General features: G+C 48.6%; 3 protein-coding genes across 5 annotated transcripts; 1 reads left to right on the top strand and 2 right to left on the bottom strand.

Moving 5' to 3' along the window:
- Positions 1 to 475: 475 nt before the first annotated feature.
- On the bottom strand, positions 476 to 3988 carry dbi (diazepam binding inhibitor (GABA receptor modulator, acyl-CoA binding protein)). The gene is made up of 4 exons (XM_080019080.1): positions 3870 to 3988; positions 1620 to 1737; positions 961 to 1023; positions 476 to 825 (listed from the first exon to the last, which is right to left on the bottom strand). The coding sequence occupies exons 1-4, from the start codon at positions 3882 to 3884 to the stop codon at positions 752 to 754; spliced, it is 270 nt and encodes an 89-aa protein (XP_079875206.1). The 5' UTR covers positions 3885 to 3988; the 3' UTR covers positions 476 to 751.
- Positions 3989 to 6076: 2088 nt separating this feature from the next.
- cUnh2orf76 (chromosome Un C2orf76 homolog) lies at positions 6077 to 10378 on the top strand. 3 transcript variants are annotated; one of them, XR_013844638.1, is made up of 6 exons: positions 6077 to 6404; positions 6658 to 6708; positions 6979 to 7016; positions 7648 to 7729; positions 8400 to 8571; positions 9398 to 10378. XR_013844638.1 is itself a non-coding variant. In XM_080019077.1 (5 exons), exons 1-5 carry the CDS (start codon positions 6275 to 6277, stop codon positions 8474 to 8476), a joined length of 378 nt encoding a protein of 125 aa, XP_079875203.1. In that variant the 5' UTR covers positions 6077 to 6274; the 3' UTR covers positions 8477 to 8751. The 3 variants fall into 3 exon arrangements, 2 of the variants coding, with proteins under 2 accessions (XP_079875203.1, XP_079875204.1); XM_080019077.1 differs by lacking the exon at positions 9398 to 10378 and having other exon boundaries at positions 8400 to 8751; XM_080019078.1 differs by lacking the exon at positions 9398 to 10378 and having other exon boundaries at positions 6658 to 6718; positions 8400 to 8751.
- A 79-nt stretch (positions 10379 to 10457) lies between these two features.
- On the bottom strand, positions 10458 to 17148 carry steap3 (STEAP family member 3, metalloreductase). Its single transcript, XM_080019073.1, has 7 exons — positions 16945 to 17148; positions 16140 to 16254; positions 15379 to 15965; positions 13396 to 13723; positions 12462 to 12661; positions 11696 to 11860; positions 10458 to 11014 (listed from the first exon to the last, which is right to left on the bottom strand). Exons 3-7 carry the CDS (start codon positions 15886 to 15888, stop codon positions 10751 to 10753), a joined length of 1467 nt encoding a protein of 488 aa, XP_079875199.1. The 5' UTR covers positions 15889 to 15965; positions 16140 to 16254; positions 16945 to 17148; the 3' UTR covers positions 10458 to 10750.
- Positions 17149 to 18419: the final 1271 nt, after the last annotated feature.

The following is an 18419-nucleotide window of genomic DNA, read 5'->3' as shown; positions in this document are numbered from 1 at the left end:
CGAGGAAGGTAGAAGCTCTGGATGATCTTTGGAGCGTCTTGGTGTTGCTGCATTGATTTTCCTAACGATGGCTGTTCACTTTGTCTCTTTAAGCGTCCTTTAAAAACACTTTGTGCAGCCTAGTGGTTGTTAGAATAGAAAACCTACATTTGGAGAAGTTGGTGGAAATTCCTGCATGGTGTGTGTATGTATATATAATAGAGAGAGAGAGAGAGAGAGAGAGAGAGAGAGAGAGAGAGAGAGAGAGGAGAGAGAGAGAGAGAGAGAGAGAGAGAGAGAGAGAGAGAGAGAGAGAGAGAGAGAGAGAGAGAGAGAGAGAGAGAGAGAGAGAGAGAGAGAGAGAGAGAGAGAGAGAGAGAGAGAGAGAGAGCATATAACACCATTTACCTGAGTATTTCTTCCCCCCCCTTCATAATGGCACCATCTTAACACACACACACACACACACACACACACACACAAATTGCACCGACACTTTCCTTTTTAAGAAGTCTGGCTTTATACTGACATGACTGAAATTCCAAGACCGCACATCCATTTGAAAATATCTGCAGCGATACAAGGTCGTTGTTATGAGAGGACGGTTTCCGTCCTGCCATCAGTGTTTCTTGGCCCATTACATTTCATAAAAAAAACAGTGTGTGGAGCCGCTGGTCGTCCTCCTGGCGTCCTCGCCGTCCTCAGGTTTAAGGCGTGTGACGGGGGGCGGGACGCGGTCGCTCTGGGCACTTGACGGTTTAACAAACAGACGTTACATCCCGTACTTGGTCTTCAGCTCCTCCACTAACGTGATGTACTCCTTCATGGCGTCATCTTGACTTTTTCCTGTTTAACGCAAAGAAATTTGTTTCACGCAAATGACTGGACACCGGAGGAGAGACCAGAGCCGCCGCCAGCGTCGCCGCCGGCCTCGCGCTCCCGCTCCACGCGCCGCCGGACGTTCCGACGCAAAATGTTTACCTTTCTCCTTCTCCCAGGCGTCCCACTTCGCCTTCCCGGTGAAATCCAGCATCCCAGGACGAGCTGAGGGGCCGGAGAAAAAGGATCAGGGAGACGCGGAGTTGAGGGGGCACAAGTCTGTTTAACGTCATAACAACACCCAGAAGAAGCTGGAGCCGTTTGGCTTTAGATGGGTATCTATCATAAGGATCTATATTATATAGATCTATATCTATCTATCATATAGATCTATCGTATACATGTATATCATATAGATCTACATCATATAGATCTATCGTATACATCTATATCATATAGATCTACATCATATAGATCTATCGTATACATCTATATCATACAGATCTATATCTATCATTTAGATCTTTATCATATAGATCTATATCTACTTATCGTATACATCTATAACATATAGATCAATAGCTATCATATAGATCTATATCTATCATATAGAGCTATCATATAGCTCTATATCATATACATCTATATCATATAGATTAATAGCTATCATCGATCTACATCATATAGATCAATAGCTATCATATAGATCTACATCATATAGATCGATAGCTATCATATAGATCACCATCACATAGATCTATCTCTACCCTGACTCCAGTAGCGTGTGACCGTTAAATCAAAACAGGGCGTGGGCGTCTCACGGGTGTTGACGTCCCCCACGCTGGACTGCTTGAACAGGGCGTAGACCTTCAGCATCTGGCCGTCCTCCGGTTTGGTCTTGAGCTGCTTCACCTCGGCGGCGGCCGCCTGGAACTGCGCCTGCGAGGAGGGACGAGGGGCGGACACCGTGAGCGCTGTGACGGCGTCGGCGGGCGCTCAAATCTCACGCCCGAAACCCGACAGGGTGTCAAACAGCCACGTTCCGGAAAAGCGTTGGCGCGTTGTGTGTGGTGTTTTTTTTTTGTTGTTTTTTTTAAAGGTCAGTTTTCAACGCCCGTGCAGGAGAAGTGACCTTTGGTCTGGGCGTGGCCAGAGCGGCGCCACACATGTCCCCAAATGCCCCCCCCGTTCAGAATGAAAAGAGTTGACTTTGGATCAAGCGGCCAGATACGACGCCACTGAAAAGGGGGCCACGGGCTGCCAACGCCAGGAGGGAAGCACAAAGACGCCACTGATCCGGTCAGAACCCCCCCCCCCCGGCGCCCACGCAAGACAAAAACACCCTTGTGGTTTCACCCGCTGGTTTCACCCGGTGCCGACTGCGCCAGAGGGAGGGGCGAGCTGAACACGTCACCTCCAGTAGCGGTGCGTCGGTTCCCAGTATCCACACGCGCCCCGGTGGATTCCTGCAACGCTCGCCACACGAGCGGCGGCCCCGGCACCGCGGTACAACCTCCGCCTCCCCGAACGCTGCCGTCCACTCTGCAGAGGCTCGGACCCGGGCCTTGGATCTCCACAAGGAGCTGACGTGGGGGGTTCGCTTTTTTTGTTGTTGTTGTTGTTTTGTTTTTTCAACCCTTGGCTTGCGTCAGGCTTTTGGTCCAATGCAACACTTTCGCAATGTGTCACACGCAAGCTCTGCTGCGTGAGACCGACGATCTGCTCTGGACCCAAGGAGCAGGCATCCAGCTGCTTTTACTGCCTGTTCTTCATTTTTTCCAAACTTTTTTTTTTTTTACTACATTGTCATCACCAACTTTTTTGATTCATCTATGAAGTAACGACCCCAGTGCCGCGCCCCAAAAGTTTGTTCCTGCAATAGAGGAGGCTGCGGTTTCAGGACCGCAGTACTTATAGTTTTAAAGGTTTATTCCACCCAAATACTACTTTCGGTCTAAATACTTACAGTCTTAGGTAAAATGTTTTAGATGGTTAAGTTTAGGTATAACATTAGATGGTGAAGTTTATAATTATGGTAAAGGTATAATTTAATTCGGGGGGCAGTGGCTCAGGAGGTAGAGGAGGTAGGGTCGTCGGTTAAGTAGTTAGGGTTGGGTAGGTTAGGGGGTTAGGGTTGGGTAGGTTAGGGGGTTAGGGTTGGGTAGGTTAGGTAGGTTAGGGGGTTAGGGTTGGGTAGGTTAGAGGGTTAGGGTTGGGTAGGTTAGGGGGTTAGGGTTGGGAAGGTTACGGGGTTAGGTGGTTAGGGTTGGGTAGGTTAGGGGGTTTAGGGTTGGGTAGGTTAGGGGGTTAGGGTTGGGAAGGTTAAGTGGTTAGGGTTGGGAAGGTTAGGTGGTTAGGGTTGGGTAGGTTAGGGGGTTAGGGTTGGGTAGGTTAGGGGGTTAGGGTTGGGTAGGTTAGGGGGTTAGAGTTAGGAAGGTTAGGGGGTTGGGTAGGTTAGGGGGTTAGAGTTGGGTAGGTTAGGGGGTTAGAGTTGGGAAGGTTAGGGGGTTAGGTGGTTAGGGTTGGGTAGGTTAGGTAGGTTAGGGTTGGGTAGGTTAGGTGGTTAGGGTTGGGTAGGGTAGGTTAGGGTTGGGTAGGTTAGGTAGGTTAGGGTTGGGTAGGTTAGGTAGGTTAGGGTTGGGTAGGTTAGGGGGTTTAGGGTTGGGTAGGTTAGGTGGTTAGGGTTGGGTAGGGTAGGTTAGGGTTGGGTAGGGTAGGTTAGGGTTGGGTAGGTTAGGTAGGTTAGGGTTGGGTAGGTTAGGGGGTTTAGGGTTGGGTAGGTTAGGTTAGGGTTAGGTAAACATGCTTATCCCGGGCCCAGCCTCCCTGACAACATTTCACCTACCAACCACATCACTCATGGCAACACGACCACACCGAACCGGCACAGCGGCTCTTTGTGCAGAAGCATCAACAGAACTCACCGGAACCCGGTGCCGCACCGTGACAGCCGTCCTGCGGCGCGGGCCTCCGCCCCGCACAAATAACGGTGCGCGCAGCGGACATGACGCGACGCGCGGTGGCCGCCGCCGTGTTCGAGTGTCAAATCAAATTGTGCCTCAAATACGCACCTGGAGATCAGCCATGTTGCGGTGGATGCGTTTGAGACGAGGACCGTTCGCTGCTCCACGGGGTGACGGACTGACGGACTGACGGCGCGGACCCGCTGGCCGCCCAATAGTCCTGATGCACGCACAGCCAGCTGACACGCCATTGGCCGAGCGGGAGCGAGACATCGCAGGCCAGGCCGCTCATTGGTTGGGGTGATCCGCGCAGCCAATCAAAGCGCTGGATTTAACAACAGGCCGCACCGCAGGAGAAACGAGGCCAAGGGGGAACGAGCGCGGCGGTGAGAGGCTCGACTCCTCTGTTAGAGTCGGTTCTTTGCGGAGTAAAACAAAAAAGATTCGTTCGGTTCACGGTGAACCATGAAGATAGACAGAAGAGTCGGTTGGATCTGGGTGGCGGATGCGATTCTCACAGGTGTCATTTAAAACTGTTTACACGAGGCGGGAGAATGCAAACCGTGTGAAAAAACAAAACAAAACAAAAAATAATATATATATATATATATATATATATATTTATTGGCAGAGAAATGCAAGATATGAATCACAAAATTAATGTATGACTGTCAAAATGTCTTTCGGTGGAATGTGAAAGTGTAAATCAGTCGCGTTTGATATAATTTATGCCAATTCCCTTTTTACTTAGACATTGTTTTCCGTTCGAGTTGAAGGTTCACTCTTTTGCCGGAGTGACTCGACTACTCAGTCAAATATTCGTTCGATAGGAACGAATCGTTGGCGAGTCTTGCATCACAGTTTATGGCTCATGTGTCGCTGCAGCTGCAGGGACTTTGTATCTGGATTACAACTGTTCCTTTTGCTTCTAAAACCCCAGTTTGATTAGATCCCCCTTCTAATCAATGCAAGACTTTTATGTAAATCTGCGTTTATTCCATTATTATTGTAAAAGTTGTTCTCTATTATCCGGGTTGTTTTCTTCAAAATGTCCTCTTAACTTCACTGTTCATTTGCAGTGCAATATGCCAGAGCGACAATAGTTTATATCAAATAGATATATGCTTTCCCGACAACTAGCTGGGTAAAGGTCATCAGACAATAATAATAATAATAAAATAATAAGAATAAAAGATAGAAAGAACATTTGGCAAGATACGAGCACAGAAATTAATAGCAGAGGAAAGCGGCACAGGAAGAAAACTAGAAATCTATAATATTTATAATACCCCCCCCCCCCCCCCCCCCACACACACACGCCACTATTTGAAGACTAGTCTAATCCTAAAATTTGCAAAGACTTGCAAGTCATATCACTTTTGCAAATATGTTCTCTGTGTTTTGCAAATAAACAACGGTAACGGTTGTGGTAGGTATCCCACTACTTTTTCAGTCAGTTTGCAATGTAGAAAATGCAGATAGTAGTATCATAAATGCTATTCTGAGCAAAGTGAATAGGATGTGAGAAACTGGCATTGCTAATGGTCTATCTTATTATTATATATTTTGGGGCTCCTCTGAATTCACTTCATGACTTTTATTCCTTATGAATGTGGTGGATCAGACCGGAAACTATTTGCTGAATGTCATTTTTAGTTTATAATACAGGTGAGGCTCAGCAGTCATGTGGCCAAGATAACACTAGATCCACCAGCACAATTGTTAACAGCAGTTGGAATGCAGTTACAGCTCTTTTATCTTTTGTTAGTAAAACACTGAGTACATATTTGCAACTAACAAGGATTCTACTTGTTTATTTGGGCCTATTTGCAGACTATTGCATATATTTGTCTATGCATATTTTTAAGCGTTGTTTTTCCAGTAATGCCACAGATCTTTAACTGCATGGAACTTTTGACAGGTTGACCATACATAAAACAAACAAACAAACAAACAAACAAACAAACAAAAAGAATAAAAAATAAAATAGAATATTCGGGATGGACAAATCCTAATTTACAGGATGTCCCATGTCTTCGAGACCAGTTTAAAAATAAAAATTCAAAATACAGAAGCAAAATCTTTGTTTGCACACCGTATAGTTGCCACTTTTTGCCAAAATCAAACCTTCCAACCTGGATGGGGTATTTTTTTTGTTTAACTTTAATTTTAATTTTTAATTTTTAATTTAAAATGCCAGCTGATCGGCGTCTCAGCCGCGTTCGACAGTCGACACATCGAGTCTGAACGAAAGCCGCACTCGTGCGACTGCTCTGGTCTGCTCCGACCCCGGAAGTGTCTTGGGATACCAGAAGTCGTTCCCACTCCCACGGACGCCGCCAGCTTCCGCGCTGCTCCTCGACTCCCTGCCTTCAAAAAACAAACAAACAAACAAACAAACAACAACAGCGACAACAAATCTGCGCGATTTTCATCTTAATGGTCGTTGACGTCGAAATATATTAAACAACTTCAAAAATATTGAGTCGTTTAAGGCGCTTTTCCCCGGCGCTATGGCCGCCGAGGCCGTTGTCACCGTGCGGCTCATCAGGTCTTTCGAGCACCGGAACTTCCGGCCCGTGGTGTTCCGTGGAGTGGACCTGGACCAGACCGTGGAGCAGTTCATCCGGCAGGTCCAACACGGTGAGCGCGTCGGGGGGGGAAGAGGCGAAAACCGGCGAAAACCGGCGTTACGACGCGCCACGCCCACGGCGCGCTGTGTGTGCGCTGCGGGCGCAGAGCCGCAGCGTTCGCCCTGGGCTTGAAAGTGAGCTGGTGACGGAGGTCCGTTGTTTATTTTTCCGCTTGTTTGTTTCTCTTCATCTCAAAGCACCGAACCCCCCCCGGAATAAAGTCTGCACCATGACCACGTAGTCTTCTCTCTCTTTCCCAACAGAGATCCCAACCAGGCCCGGCCTCCCTCCTCCTTTCAGGAAGTTTGCTTACGGTGCGTTTGGGTTAGTGACCCTTGACAAACACCAACCAACCCCAACCAACACCAACCAACCCTGACCAGAGCCAACAAACACCAACCCACCCACACCTTGTCCATCTGGTGACCGGCTGAGAAATCTTGAGGGTGGTGTTTGTCAGGCAGCTTTATTCAAACATGGAGGGGGGGGGGTTCTGTCACATCAATAGTTTATTTGTTTGTTTTGTTCTCTGCTGCAGTGCAGGTTTAACATGCGCTCTGGCCCCTTCCTCCCTCTATTTCCAGACACCTTGAAGATCACCCACCAAGCGCACGGAGCCAAGGTACCGGGGGCGGGGCTGAGCGCGGGTGGAACTGGGAGTCGCTCGGCCAGAATATTTGTTTGTTCATTTGGTGCCTGCAACTTTTGGATACGCCACAGTGTTCTCGCGCCAACCACGGCCGCGGCTTATAACGCCACATGATCAACACAGGAATCAGGGCTTTCATTCGTGAGTCGATATCCAGTTTAGAAGATTGGTGACGTGCGCCAAGCTGCTTCGAAAGCGAATGGGAGAGCGGTCGGTTTCTAATCTCTGCGGGGAAAAAAAACGTTATTGGCAGCATTATTTTTTGATGGAAAAGATATGCGGTGGTAGATGGGCTGTGTCTACTGTGATCCAAGGTCAGAGCCTTCGCTGTGTTTAGACATTTGGCTAAAATTCAATCCTTACTGATCACTTGTCGAATAATTAATCGTTATTAGTGAATTAATACTGAATGTATTCCGTTGTGTTCCATGTCTCGACGACATGGAGTAAAACAGATGTATTTTCTATCAGTAGGATCAGCACGCTCTGGGACATCTCCCATTTTGATTGGTTTGGTAACAATGGAGCGTTTGACACTCATGTTGTAAGTTGAAGACAAGACTTTCACAGTGGAAATACCAATACGTGTGTTTTTACTCCTCAGACGAACGAGCTGGTGATGAGTTTAGAAGACGACGAGCAGCTGGTCCTGCAGCACGGCCTGACGCTCAGAGCCGCTGGTGTTGGTAAGAGCAAGTTAGGATGCGATGATGCCGAAATGATCCCGGGGAGGAAATTTTAGAAGAGGCTGGAACAGTCAAAATAGTAAAAAACGAAATACAATATATGTACATTATAAACAGAAGTTACCAGGGGCCAGAACTTGTGCAGCTCACTATGTTCGGCATTCACAAAGATAGTTCAATAATTATTCCTCAATCTGTTAAATGAGTTTGTTGCCATGTGGTGGGATTTTCCTTTAACTGGTAAAATACCAACACGCTGCCCTCTAGTGGCCACAGTGGGAACTTGTTTCAGGACGTGCTCTGGCACTGATGAATTCACTGCTGCGCACGTTGATTACTACTTATCCCCAATGCATGAATTATTACTTATTTATTCATTACCTCATCTGAGTCAGAAGGACACAGTTGTCCCTGAGGTTATTGTTCACGGCTTGTTTGAAAGTTGAAGTAACATTTCCTTAAGTTTAAAATCGTATCGCATCCGCAACTTTTTTATTTTTTTGTAAGAATGATGCTACTGTAAGCAGACACGGCTCATATATCAATAACTTACCACATTTGGTTGAAAAACTAGAACACCATCATTAAAAACATGTTCTTCTGTTTGGAGAGAGGCCTCCCCAGAACTACTGTATTTGACCGTGTTGGTTTGGTTTTACTTTATTTCCAGCTAATGAGACAGAATTGGCGTTCTTCAGGAAAGAAGACTATGGTCTGTACAAAGCCAATCCTCAGTCCGCTTGGTGACGGCAGCACAACGGATGTTTTAAAGATGGTGGAGCACGCCAGCGTTGGGAAGAACGGCAGACCGCCCTCACGTCCACAGCCGTGTGTTTTCACTGGTGAATTAAGTTTATTTTTACAACAAATCCCTGATGATTCACTCATCTCGCCTGGTGTGCCGTTTTATTTTATTTTTTAAAGAGTATTTCATTATGATTTATTATTCATATATTGAATAAAGTTACGTATGCTGTTAACATGTATTGAATATTGCAATTTCTAAATAAAACCATTGTGTCATAAACTTAAAATGTCTTTAATTGCTTTGGCATTTCCTTCAGCTGCTCTGTGTTGTACTGGATCCGTGCTTGGAGTTAAGTTTTAGAGGTTGTTAACGTGTTAACAGATCAGCGTGACACAGATCAGCGCACTTCTCAGCAAGTCTGTTTTGTTTGTGCGGCGTTGGACACAAACTCTTCTGGCACCGTAAAGATTTCTGTCCAAGCTGAAACATCTGACGGCAAATTCAATTCTGTGTGAGAAATCAGAACTGCAGATGATGCCAACATTCCACGTCTGCGTCGCGCACGACGGAAGACACGGACGGAAACCCTTCAGAATCTGAGTGGGGCAAATAAAACCCAAAGCTCCAAACACGAACAATGAAACAAAGTCAAAGCCTTCGCACATAATCCACTTTTCCAAATCCTGCCGAGGCCTCATTTCATGCATTGCAGTTTCAAACACCACTTTGATATTTTGCAGTTGAAAATGACTCAAATGAAATTCAGTTAAAACCCGTCTGAAACGGGTGTTTTGATATATCGCTTTATTGTTTTCCGTGTTTCAGTATATATATTTCACAGAATATATTTGTATTGGGATTGTTAATCTGAATATGAATCTACATTTAAGTCTAGACCTATTTTCTAACTTCCTCCCCAGGTGTAAGCGGTGCAGGTTATGCAGGCCCGTTGGCTCCTTGGCTCGTTGATATAACGGTGATGCAGTGAAAACAAAACAGCCCGACAAACTCCAGTTTGGTACGCAATGGAAGAGAGAAATGTTGGCGCGCAGTCAACAGATGCCGGAGAGCGGGAGGAGGCGTTCGTTCCCGTCATCGTCTCAGCCGGAGGTGGTCGGATGGGTGACGCCGTGCGGCTCCATAAATCACTTCCGTCTTTTCTTGAAATATGAGGAATCTGTCCTCGATGTTCCCTCGTCGTCTTTTCGCCCAGAAACAAGTCGCGGCCGCTTCGTCGAAGCCTCCGGCCTCGGTCCCTTTTTTCGTGCAGCGCGCCGTCTTTGTTGCTCTGGAGCCGGCTAAAAAATCTACTTCCATGAAAATGGACAATAAAGTAAAACCTGATGTTATTAATTACTAACAGAGCATTACCATGCACAATGTTTTTCCATACGATGATAATACAAGTACATGCACTGCTATAAAAGTAAATGTAATATTAACAGTAAAGAACTTCCCTCAGATTAAAGACATTTAAACTGCTGATTATGAGTATTTTTCGGAAATGTCGGTTTGGATTTGATGAAGAACCGCATGGATGGGTCCGGATCAACCTGAACCGTCCACGTGGATTCCAAACGCACCGCCGCACATGTTTGACGAGGAACGGGTTTTTAAAAGCAAACCTCCCAAAAAAGACGGCACTCGAAAAACAAAGTGGGACGCGGTCAAGCCGTGGGTTCAGACTCGTTCTGCCTCTTGGGAGTCTGAGCAACAAGTCAGTTTCGCGTGACTGATGCTAACTGGTGGTGTCGGTGAGGAGCGGCTTCACAGGGCAGAGTCACGGACCACGCCCTGTTCGGCTGGAGCTGCCCTTGAAGAGAGTGTCTGGGAGGTTACGTTTCACGACAGAGTCTGACGGCGCTTTCACATCTGCCGCGTTGAGACTGTCTGAATGGAAACCCTGGTGCAGCCCCGCCCTCCCTGCAGTCTCCCCCCCCCCGGCGGTTCCCCCCCTGGGAGGTTCCCCCCCTGGGAGGTTCCGCCCCTGGCCGCGCCTCCTTTGGGGCAGGTGTTAACGCAGAAATCAACCAACTAGGCTCCTACATTACCCACATCCTAATAAACGCTGTCGTTGCTCCATCTTCAATGCTGTCGTTTACATCCGCGAGGATTGTTCAACCGCCCAAATTCCAAAGAAAACGATGGGACCCATGAGACGACAGCGGAACAGCGCGTGGGCTTTGTTTACAAGTCGTACGGCGTGAGCGCAAAAACAAAACAAACCAAGCACCGCAATGAACACGCCCCCAGACACCGCCTCCCGGCTCCGATCAGATCCCGAGCCGACGGTCCTCGGGCGTCCCCGCCGCGCCGGGGAAACTCTCCCAGCCCCGCCGGATCTTCGCCAGTCTGGAGGCCAGACAGGGCGGGGCCAGCAGGACCCGGCCCACCAGGATCACGCAGGGCGGGACCAGGGCCAGGAGGAACAGGGGGGGCAGGTGGTAGGAGTAGGACTGAGGGAGGAAGGCCGAGTCCCAGCCGAAGAACAGGGTGTGCGCCACGGCTAAAGCCAAGGCAGCGTAGCCCAGCCCGGACTGCAGAGAGGGGGGTCACATTAGTATCATTGTGTTATTACATATTCATGGATTCAAGCACGAAAGATCAGTTTATTTTGGAAATAGTCTCAGCTATAAGTTAGTGATAATTCAGAGCCAGCCGATCTTTATCACACACCAACCCCCCACAGGGGGGATCAGACGGGAGTTATTATGGGGTAATGAACAGCTGGCTGTGCATTATCCTGCTTATTGCACTTATTATTACTTACTAAATCCAATCTTCCACTGAGACAAACTTTTGAACGGTAATCCTCTGCAAACTATTCACCTACAAAATACCTGAATGTGTTATTAATGTTTAAACTAATTCATCTCCTTAAATCTCCCGTTGTAGTTTCTGTGTGGGGGCACTAGATGGCGCCACCAGCTAGTGTGAGCATGAGCATGGCATAGTCGTTATCCATAAATAACCCAATAACTGCTGATTGCTGTTATCGACCAATCAGAATGGAGCATTCGGCAGAGCCACGCGATAAAACCTTTTATTGCCTTTTTTGCCGATTTCCTCTTGTTTTGGTCACAAATCTCTTGGGATTTGGAAAAACGTTTTGTTCTGTTACATGATAATGTTGATCTCAGTATTTTTCCGCAACGTCTCCAAACCCGGCGCTCCACAATAACGCTGTTCGTCATATTTTTTCGGCACTTCTCTCTGACCTGGACGAAGGTGAACTCCCTCCAGCTGAGGGCGTTTCCCACCGAGGGCAGCGAGCTGACGGCGAGCAGAGCCAGAACTCCCAGAGCCAGAATCCCACAGGACAGGTACAGGTCCGACCTCCACACCTCCTGCTCCACCCACGAGTGCTTCACGTCCGCCTTTACCTAAAAACCAAAAAAGAGGACAAAGATACTTTCCTGATTCCAACCAAACAAACAAAAAGAATCAAGTTTTTTCATCCACTGAGTCTTATTTTGGGTGATTGGAGGGTTTTGCATAACTTTCAAATCTGTGTAGATATATTTACAACATATGTTAACTTACAGTAAGTGTGTTTGGAATTATTAACAATTATCAATTCATTATTTACTTAGAGACAGAGGCATTTATATTTGGGATCCGTGTACATGTGCGTACCTACACTGTATTTGACATTGCAGGGTTTCCATTGCCTCACTCTATTGTCGAGTCACTAAAAATAATGTCAAATAAAACAAGACAATTCACCAAAGCACAGAGGCTGATCCTTATCAAAGGTTCCACCCGAACCTCCCATCCACCTGGAGGTGCACACACACACGCTCACACTGTCGGCATTCACATGCAAACACAAAACAACACCCAACCACCAAAACCCCCCCCCCCCTTAAATTCACCTGAAAGAGAAGATGTCAAAGCATTGAATAGCAGAGGACATAAAGTAATAAAGCTATAAAGTAATAAAGTAATAAAGCAATAAAGTAATAAAGTAATAAACGCCGGCACCTGTGCGTAGGCGGCGTCCAGCAGCCTGTACTGCGTGGCGCGGCGCAGCGCCAGGCAGGTGCTGTACACGGCGTGCAGCGCGGCGCAGAGGAAGCTCAGCAGCCCGAGCTGCTTGCGTCGGACCAACCAGCCGTCCAGCCACGCCGGGAAGCGCCGGTACTTTGTTCCCCTGCTCAGCTGGAGGACGGAGGCCAGCAAGCCTGGATAAAAGGAAATGAAGTCACGATGAGGGACGGCGGTGAAACATCCACGACCGGGCATTTTGCGATTAAAAGCCTGGGATTTGGGACCCACGCAGGTCTATATGTTGTTAAAGGAGGGAGAAAAGAGCGCCATGGCAGCCTGTGGTGTGGTTTAAGCAGCCACACCTTTCTTCTGTCTCTGTAATTGTGCCCGGGATCAGAGGCGGCTGTACGCCTGTTGCTCGTCAGAGCAATCAACGAGCGGCAGCTAAATCATCCCCACACACACACACACACACGAGGAGAGTCTCTGTCATGACGTGGCCGTCTGCTCCTGGCTTGTTCCGTCTGTCCACTCTCTACAATAAACGGGTGTATTTGCGACATCTCTGTCTCGGGGGCGGAGGGTCCTGAAAACTCCACCCGGGGGGCGCGTGGCGGGCGGCACTGCCAAACAGCCGTTTTTTCAAAATGGCCACCAAAGATGCAACAAATGATGTTGTGGAAAAGGTTTTAGGAGCCTTGATTGTTATTATTATTATTACAAATACTCAAGTTGTGTGACATGTTTTCGCCAAGATGTTGATGGAAACGGGGGATGCCCTGCAGAGCGGACTCCCCCTCTTCTGCAGGAACAGCAGATCGGTTCCTTTTGGAGCAAAGCCGTCATTTTCCAGGATTGTAAAAAATAAAACCATTGTTCAAAATACTCATGTTTTTCCATTTACACGTTTTGGAGCGATACTCCATACCTGGCAGGTACACCAGCGCCAGCGTCACCATGGCGACGGCCGCCAGCGTCTCGTTCACCGCCTCCAGCGGCAGCCGGTAGGCGTGGTTCTCGCCGAGCGCCAGCAGGGGCAGCAGCACGTGCCTCAGGAGGCCGTAGCCGTAGAAGAAGAGGAAGAGGAGGAGGGCGGCCAGGAGCGGGCCCCCCCAGGAGGGGAAGAGGCGGAGCGGGGCTTCCTCGATGGCCCCGGAGGCCCCCAGGCCCCCCAGGTCCACGGGGGAGAAGCCCGTACGCCGAGCCAGCTCCATCACCGCGGCTTTGGAGCGCGGACAGTCGCTGCAGATCAGGACCTGGAGGTGGAGGAGGATAGGTGGAGGCGTAGAATAACACTGACGGCTAAAGAAAATAATTCGATATATCAAAGAGAAACAACAAAATGGAAGATGATCAATATACAGTATCTGTTACTGTATATCAATAACTCCTCCACTATGACCCACTCTTGGTTTGAATTGAATATTTTATTTATATTTTATAGATATATTTTATACATTATACTGTATATATTCCCAACACCAACCATCATCGCCGAGATATTGTCACATTATTAATGTCACTTTGTAATCGACCAAAAATATTGTGATGTTGGTTGTGATGTTTTTTGGGTTTTGTGAGTTTTGGGGGTTCTGGGGGTTCTGGGATGGGTGAATCTGAAAGTTGTTCCTTAAAATCATTTGCAATCGTCTCGATGAGGGAGAAGTGAACGAAACCACAACGCTGCTCCATCGTCGCCGTCGACGCGGCGCCTCAGCCGGGTTTTCACTCAGACTTTCGCTCCTTTTTACCGAGTCCAGAGTTCGGGGGAAAGGTGACGTGTCCTCACTTTATGGTCATAAGACGTTTATGAGTCAACAAACAAACTGTAACAGCATGAGGACGACCAGCGCTGCTACATTTCTATTCCAGGTGTTATGGTCAAAATGATGCATCGCATATCATAAACATAATAATAATAATAATAATAATAATAATAATAATAATAATAAAACATCATGATATTATTAAGGAAAAAAAAAAAAAAAGCAAAGCGTCGTGAACCATTTGTAAACGTTTGAAATGAAATCACAACGTTGTTATTCTCTGGAGGTAATCCCCGTGGAAGAAGTTCCCCTGCACGCTCGGTGAGGTGCGTCCGCCCGCTACGAGAAAACAAAAAACGGGAATATTCAAGGTATTTATTCCGCAGAATAAAGAGAAAGGTTCAGCGCTGCTCCCAGGCAGCGTTCTGACCGGTCCGATCTTATTTCTGACGACGAGGGCTTGACACCACGACAGAGGGCGTGGCTTGGCTCAGAGGTCACAGGCCTGTGCCCCTCACCTGTCTCCCTGGGCCCCCCCCCCCCCCAGACAGGGAATTCACAGGTACTTGCAAACCTGACCCGGCAGACGCGGATTAAGATCCCTTACAATGCACCTCCAGGCTCCTGGAAGCACGGAGGCAATGTTTTAAAACCCCCTTTCTACAGGTAGAGGCCTTTGTCCTCATTCAAATGGTTGATCGTCTGCATTTTTCTCTCACATCACATAAGAAATGAAGAAGAAATTCTGATTGAGAGATATATATTTATCTTTTTGTGTTTTTCCACAGATTTGTGCATTTCATTGCGTTTACTTGAGGATGGTGACACAGACTTCCTTCCATAAAGTGAAAATAAAAAACAGCCTCAGCCCTTCTAAAGGCATGGTGTACTCCACTGTTCTGCAGCCTTGGCTCCACCGCGTTTCAGAGCCGGCACCAATACGAGGCCGTAGAAGTACTGCAGTATTCTCACCACATGAGATTCTTTTAACGTTCACACGTCCGATTCCGTGAACAGCGGCTCAAAGTGCTGCTCCGCCCGGCGACCCACTGGGCCCAACCCTGCGACCCCCCCAGTGGGGCCACGACACCCCGCTTTGGAAACCTCTCTTCTGGTCAGTATAATGTAACGGCGTTCCTCCATACCTGCCGGCTGCCGTCACAGGCCCCGGCCTGCAGGGCCCAGGTGGGCACCACGTTGAAGCCCTTGACCACGGCGCTGCGGGGGAACAGCCGGGCCAGCCGCTCGGCGTTGGAGGGCTCTGAGCCGTTCGGCCTGGAGGCGTTGCTCACGTCCACCAGCACCTTCCCGGCCAGCGCCTCCCTCAGCCCCACCAGGGTGTGGTAGTGCTCGGGGTAGAGGGCCACGAAGACCGGGCCGTCGGCCCCGGCCGCCGCCTCTCCCTGGGAAACGAGCTCGGCCCCGTCGGGGAACATATTCCCCGGGACCCGCCGGGGGTCCCGGCTGCCCACCAGGGCCCGGTAGCCGGAGGCCACCAACCGGGTGGCCAGGGAGCGGGCGAAGTCTCCGGAGCCCAGGATGCCGACCGCGGGGAGCTCCCCGGGGCAGGGGCGGTCGTCGCAGGGCAGGGTCTCGATGGCGTCTGGATCGGACCCCGCCGGCAGCAGGGGACGGGTCACGTCCTCCTCGGGCATGACGGAGGGCGGGGGCCGCAGGTGGGGGAGATTCAGCCGGTGAGGTGGGGTGGATGTGCCCTCGGGTCAAAGGAATCCTGAAACATTTTTACAAAACACAAATAAATAACACAGTGGAGAGGAACATACAAGATAAACACAATTCGCCAGAAGAACTATTTGTGAGCGGGGCCAGAGGGACCAGGCTTTTATTGGAAGGTTTTTAAATCGAATTCCGGTTTGCTGTGTCTGCCAGGACAGGTGTGTCTCACCTGATCTTAATTCTGTTTATTTAGTTTGTGTTTGTGTCGATCTGCTCCTGTTCGCCCGGTTTCTGTTCCTGCCTTGTGCTGTTGACAGACGGCAAACTCAACGCCTCCCACATCCCTTTCAAATGAACACACAGAGACAGAGGCAACGAATCGATCCAACGTTTTCTCCCTCAAAACAGTATCGATCCACAGTTCAATCGATTCGTTTCCATCATCGCTTCAGCCCCGTGACGCCGCCCGCTCCGAGCGGCAGCCGCTCCGGAGAGAGCCCTTGGCCTGTGGGGTCTGATCATCCACCCACCGCGATCCCATCCCCATATCATGATGATATCATATCGTGATGATGTCATATCGCGATGATATCATATCGTGATGATGTCGTATCATGACGTTGACTCCCACCCCACACGTCACACTCTCTAATTGAGGCGATGATCGGAGGCCCAGTTTTCCTCTCAGTATGGCTTTATAATTGAGGGAAAACGGGTGCGTGACGTAATATCTGAATAACGAAAGACCCGATCCGATGTTGATTAAATGTGATGACGTGCTGTATCAGCAGTCAGCACTCTGAAACTAGTTACAGCACCAAAACTATTTCATTACTTGTACAACACCATCGACACAAGTAACGGTACAATTATAAGGTGATTATGATGATGATGATGATGATGATGATGATGATTATTATTATTATTATTAATGAACCTCGTGAAAAAGGAACTTGAGTTCGAGTTGAATTGGTGGATTATTAATTCGCAGCACAATACGAGAAGGCGTTTTTATCGACAAACGGAGCACCCACCCATCCCATAACGACGAGCCTGCCGAGCCGCGTGTGTTCCAGTCGAGCAGCACAGGCCGTCCCGCAACCCGGACGCGCGAGGCGCCGCTCAAGCAGCTGATCGACGAGAAGCGGCACCGGTAACGGTAACGGTAACGGTAACGGTAACGGTGACGGTAACGGTAACGGCACCGGGACGCGCGGGGAAACGACGCTCACGCGGCGTCTTCCTGGTGCGTGTGCTCCGCGCGACTGGCGGAGAGGCCCCGCCCACAGGCCCACGCCCCGCCCACCCCCGGGACGGGCCGCCGGGGTGGGCGTGGTTTCAGCACCGGGTGTACGCTGGGGGCGGGGCGAGGGGCGTGGTCTCGCCATCTGTCGTCGCCAGATAAACAGCTGCTCCGAAGAAAGTGTCAAAACAACCCACTCGAAAAAATATATACTTATAATTCACGACATAATACTATTTTATTCATCATTTTGTTGATTGTTCATTTAGTTTTATTGTTTTTTGGGGGAGATTTTTGGATATTCTATATATACACAGTATATGTCTTATAGATATATATCATTTAAATATATTTTTTCCTGTTTTCTTTTATTACTTTTATCAAAACATCCATTACATTACATTTCACTGCATATATGTATGGAAGTATATATATGTATGTGACAAATAAAAAATCTTGAAACTTGAATCTTGAATCCACACTAATCTAGTGGAAAACAATGATAATTCACTAAATTATACGATTTGCACAATTTCCTACTTTTATCAGATTGTAATGTGTTGATTCAGAGGTTTATTTTCTAGGTTTATTGTTTATTGTCTTATTTAGATCGCCTCTCTGCGTGTGTGTGCGCGTGTTTGTTTGCGTGTGTGCGTGTGCCTGTGTGCGTGTGTGCGTGTGTGTGCGTGTGTGTGTGTGTGTGTGTGTGTGTGCTGCAACACGCCGTGCCTAAACGGCCCCAGTGGCTTGTTCTGGTCGTTTTTTGTCCCCTCCCGTCACACCGCTCCCCGCAGGGGGTGCGGTGTGACGACGCCCTTTCATTCCGCGCTGCGCAGTCAACGGTGACGGAAACAAAGCGGATTCGGCTTGAGGTGATGACGCAATAATCTCGCGGGTGACGATTCTTCCGCGTGTCCGCCAGGTGTCGCTGTTCTGTTGTGTTGTGTTTGCGTCACGGTGACGCTGGCCATCGATGTCATGATTATCTTCGACATCGACTATTTATATTGAGTCAGTTGTTGTGGAATGATTTGTTTGCTGTTCAATGAGTGTTTTTGGGGGGGGGATCCGGCTCTTCAGAAAACCCTGTGAATAATAAATAAATAAGAAGAACGTCAGGGATGGAGAAGCCAGTTTAACGGCGGTCATTCAGCGCCTAAAGCACGTGAGGTGCAGCGCGGGGAGGTGACGTAGGCGAGGGCGGTGGGAGGAACTCCACCGCCCAACGCCCCAACGCCAGCGACGCTTGAATTCCCGGGAAGGGAA

This window comes from Zeus faber, assembly GCF_960531495.2.
Source record: "Zeus faber genome assembly, chromosome: 18".
Lineage (NCBI taxonomy): Eukaryota > Metazoa > Chordata > Actinopteri > Zeiformes > Zeidae > Zeus > Zeus faber.
The sequence above is the reverse complement of the archived record's forward strand: the minus strand, read 5'-3'. Positions and strand labels throughout refer to the sequence as shown.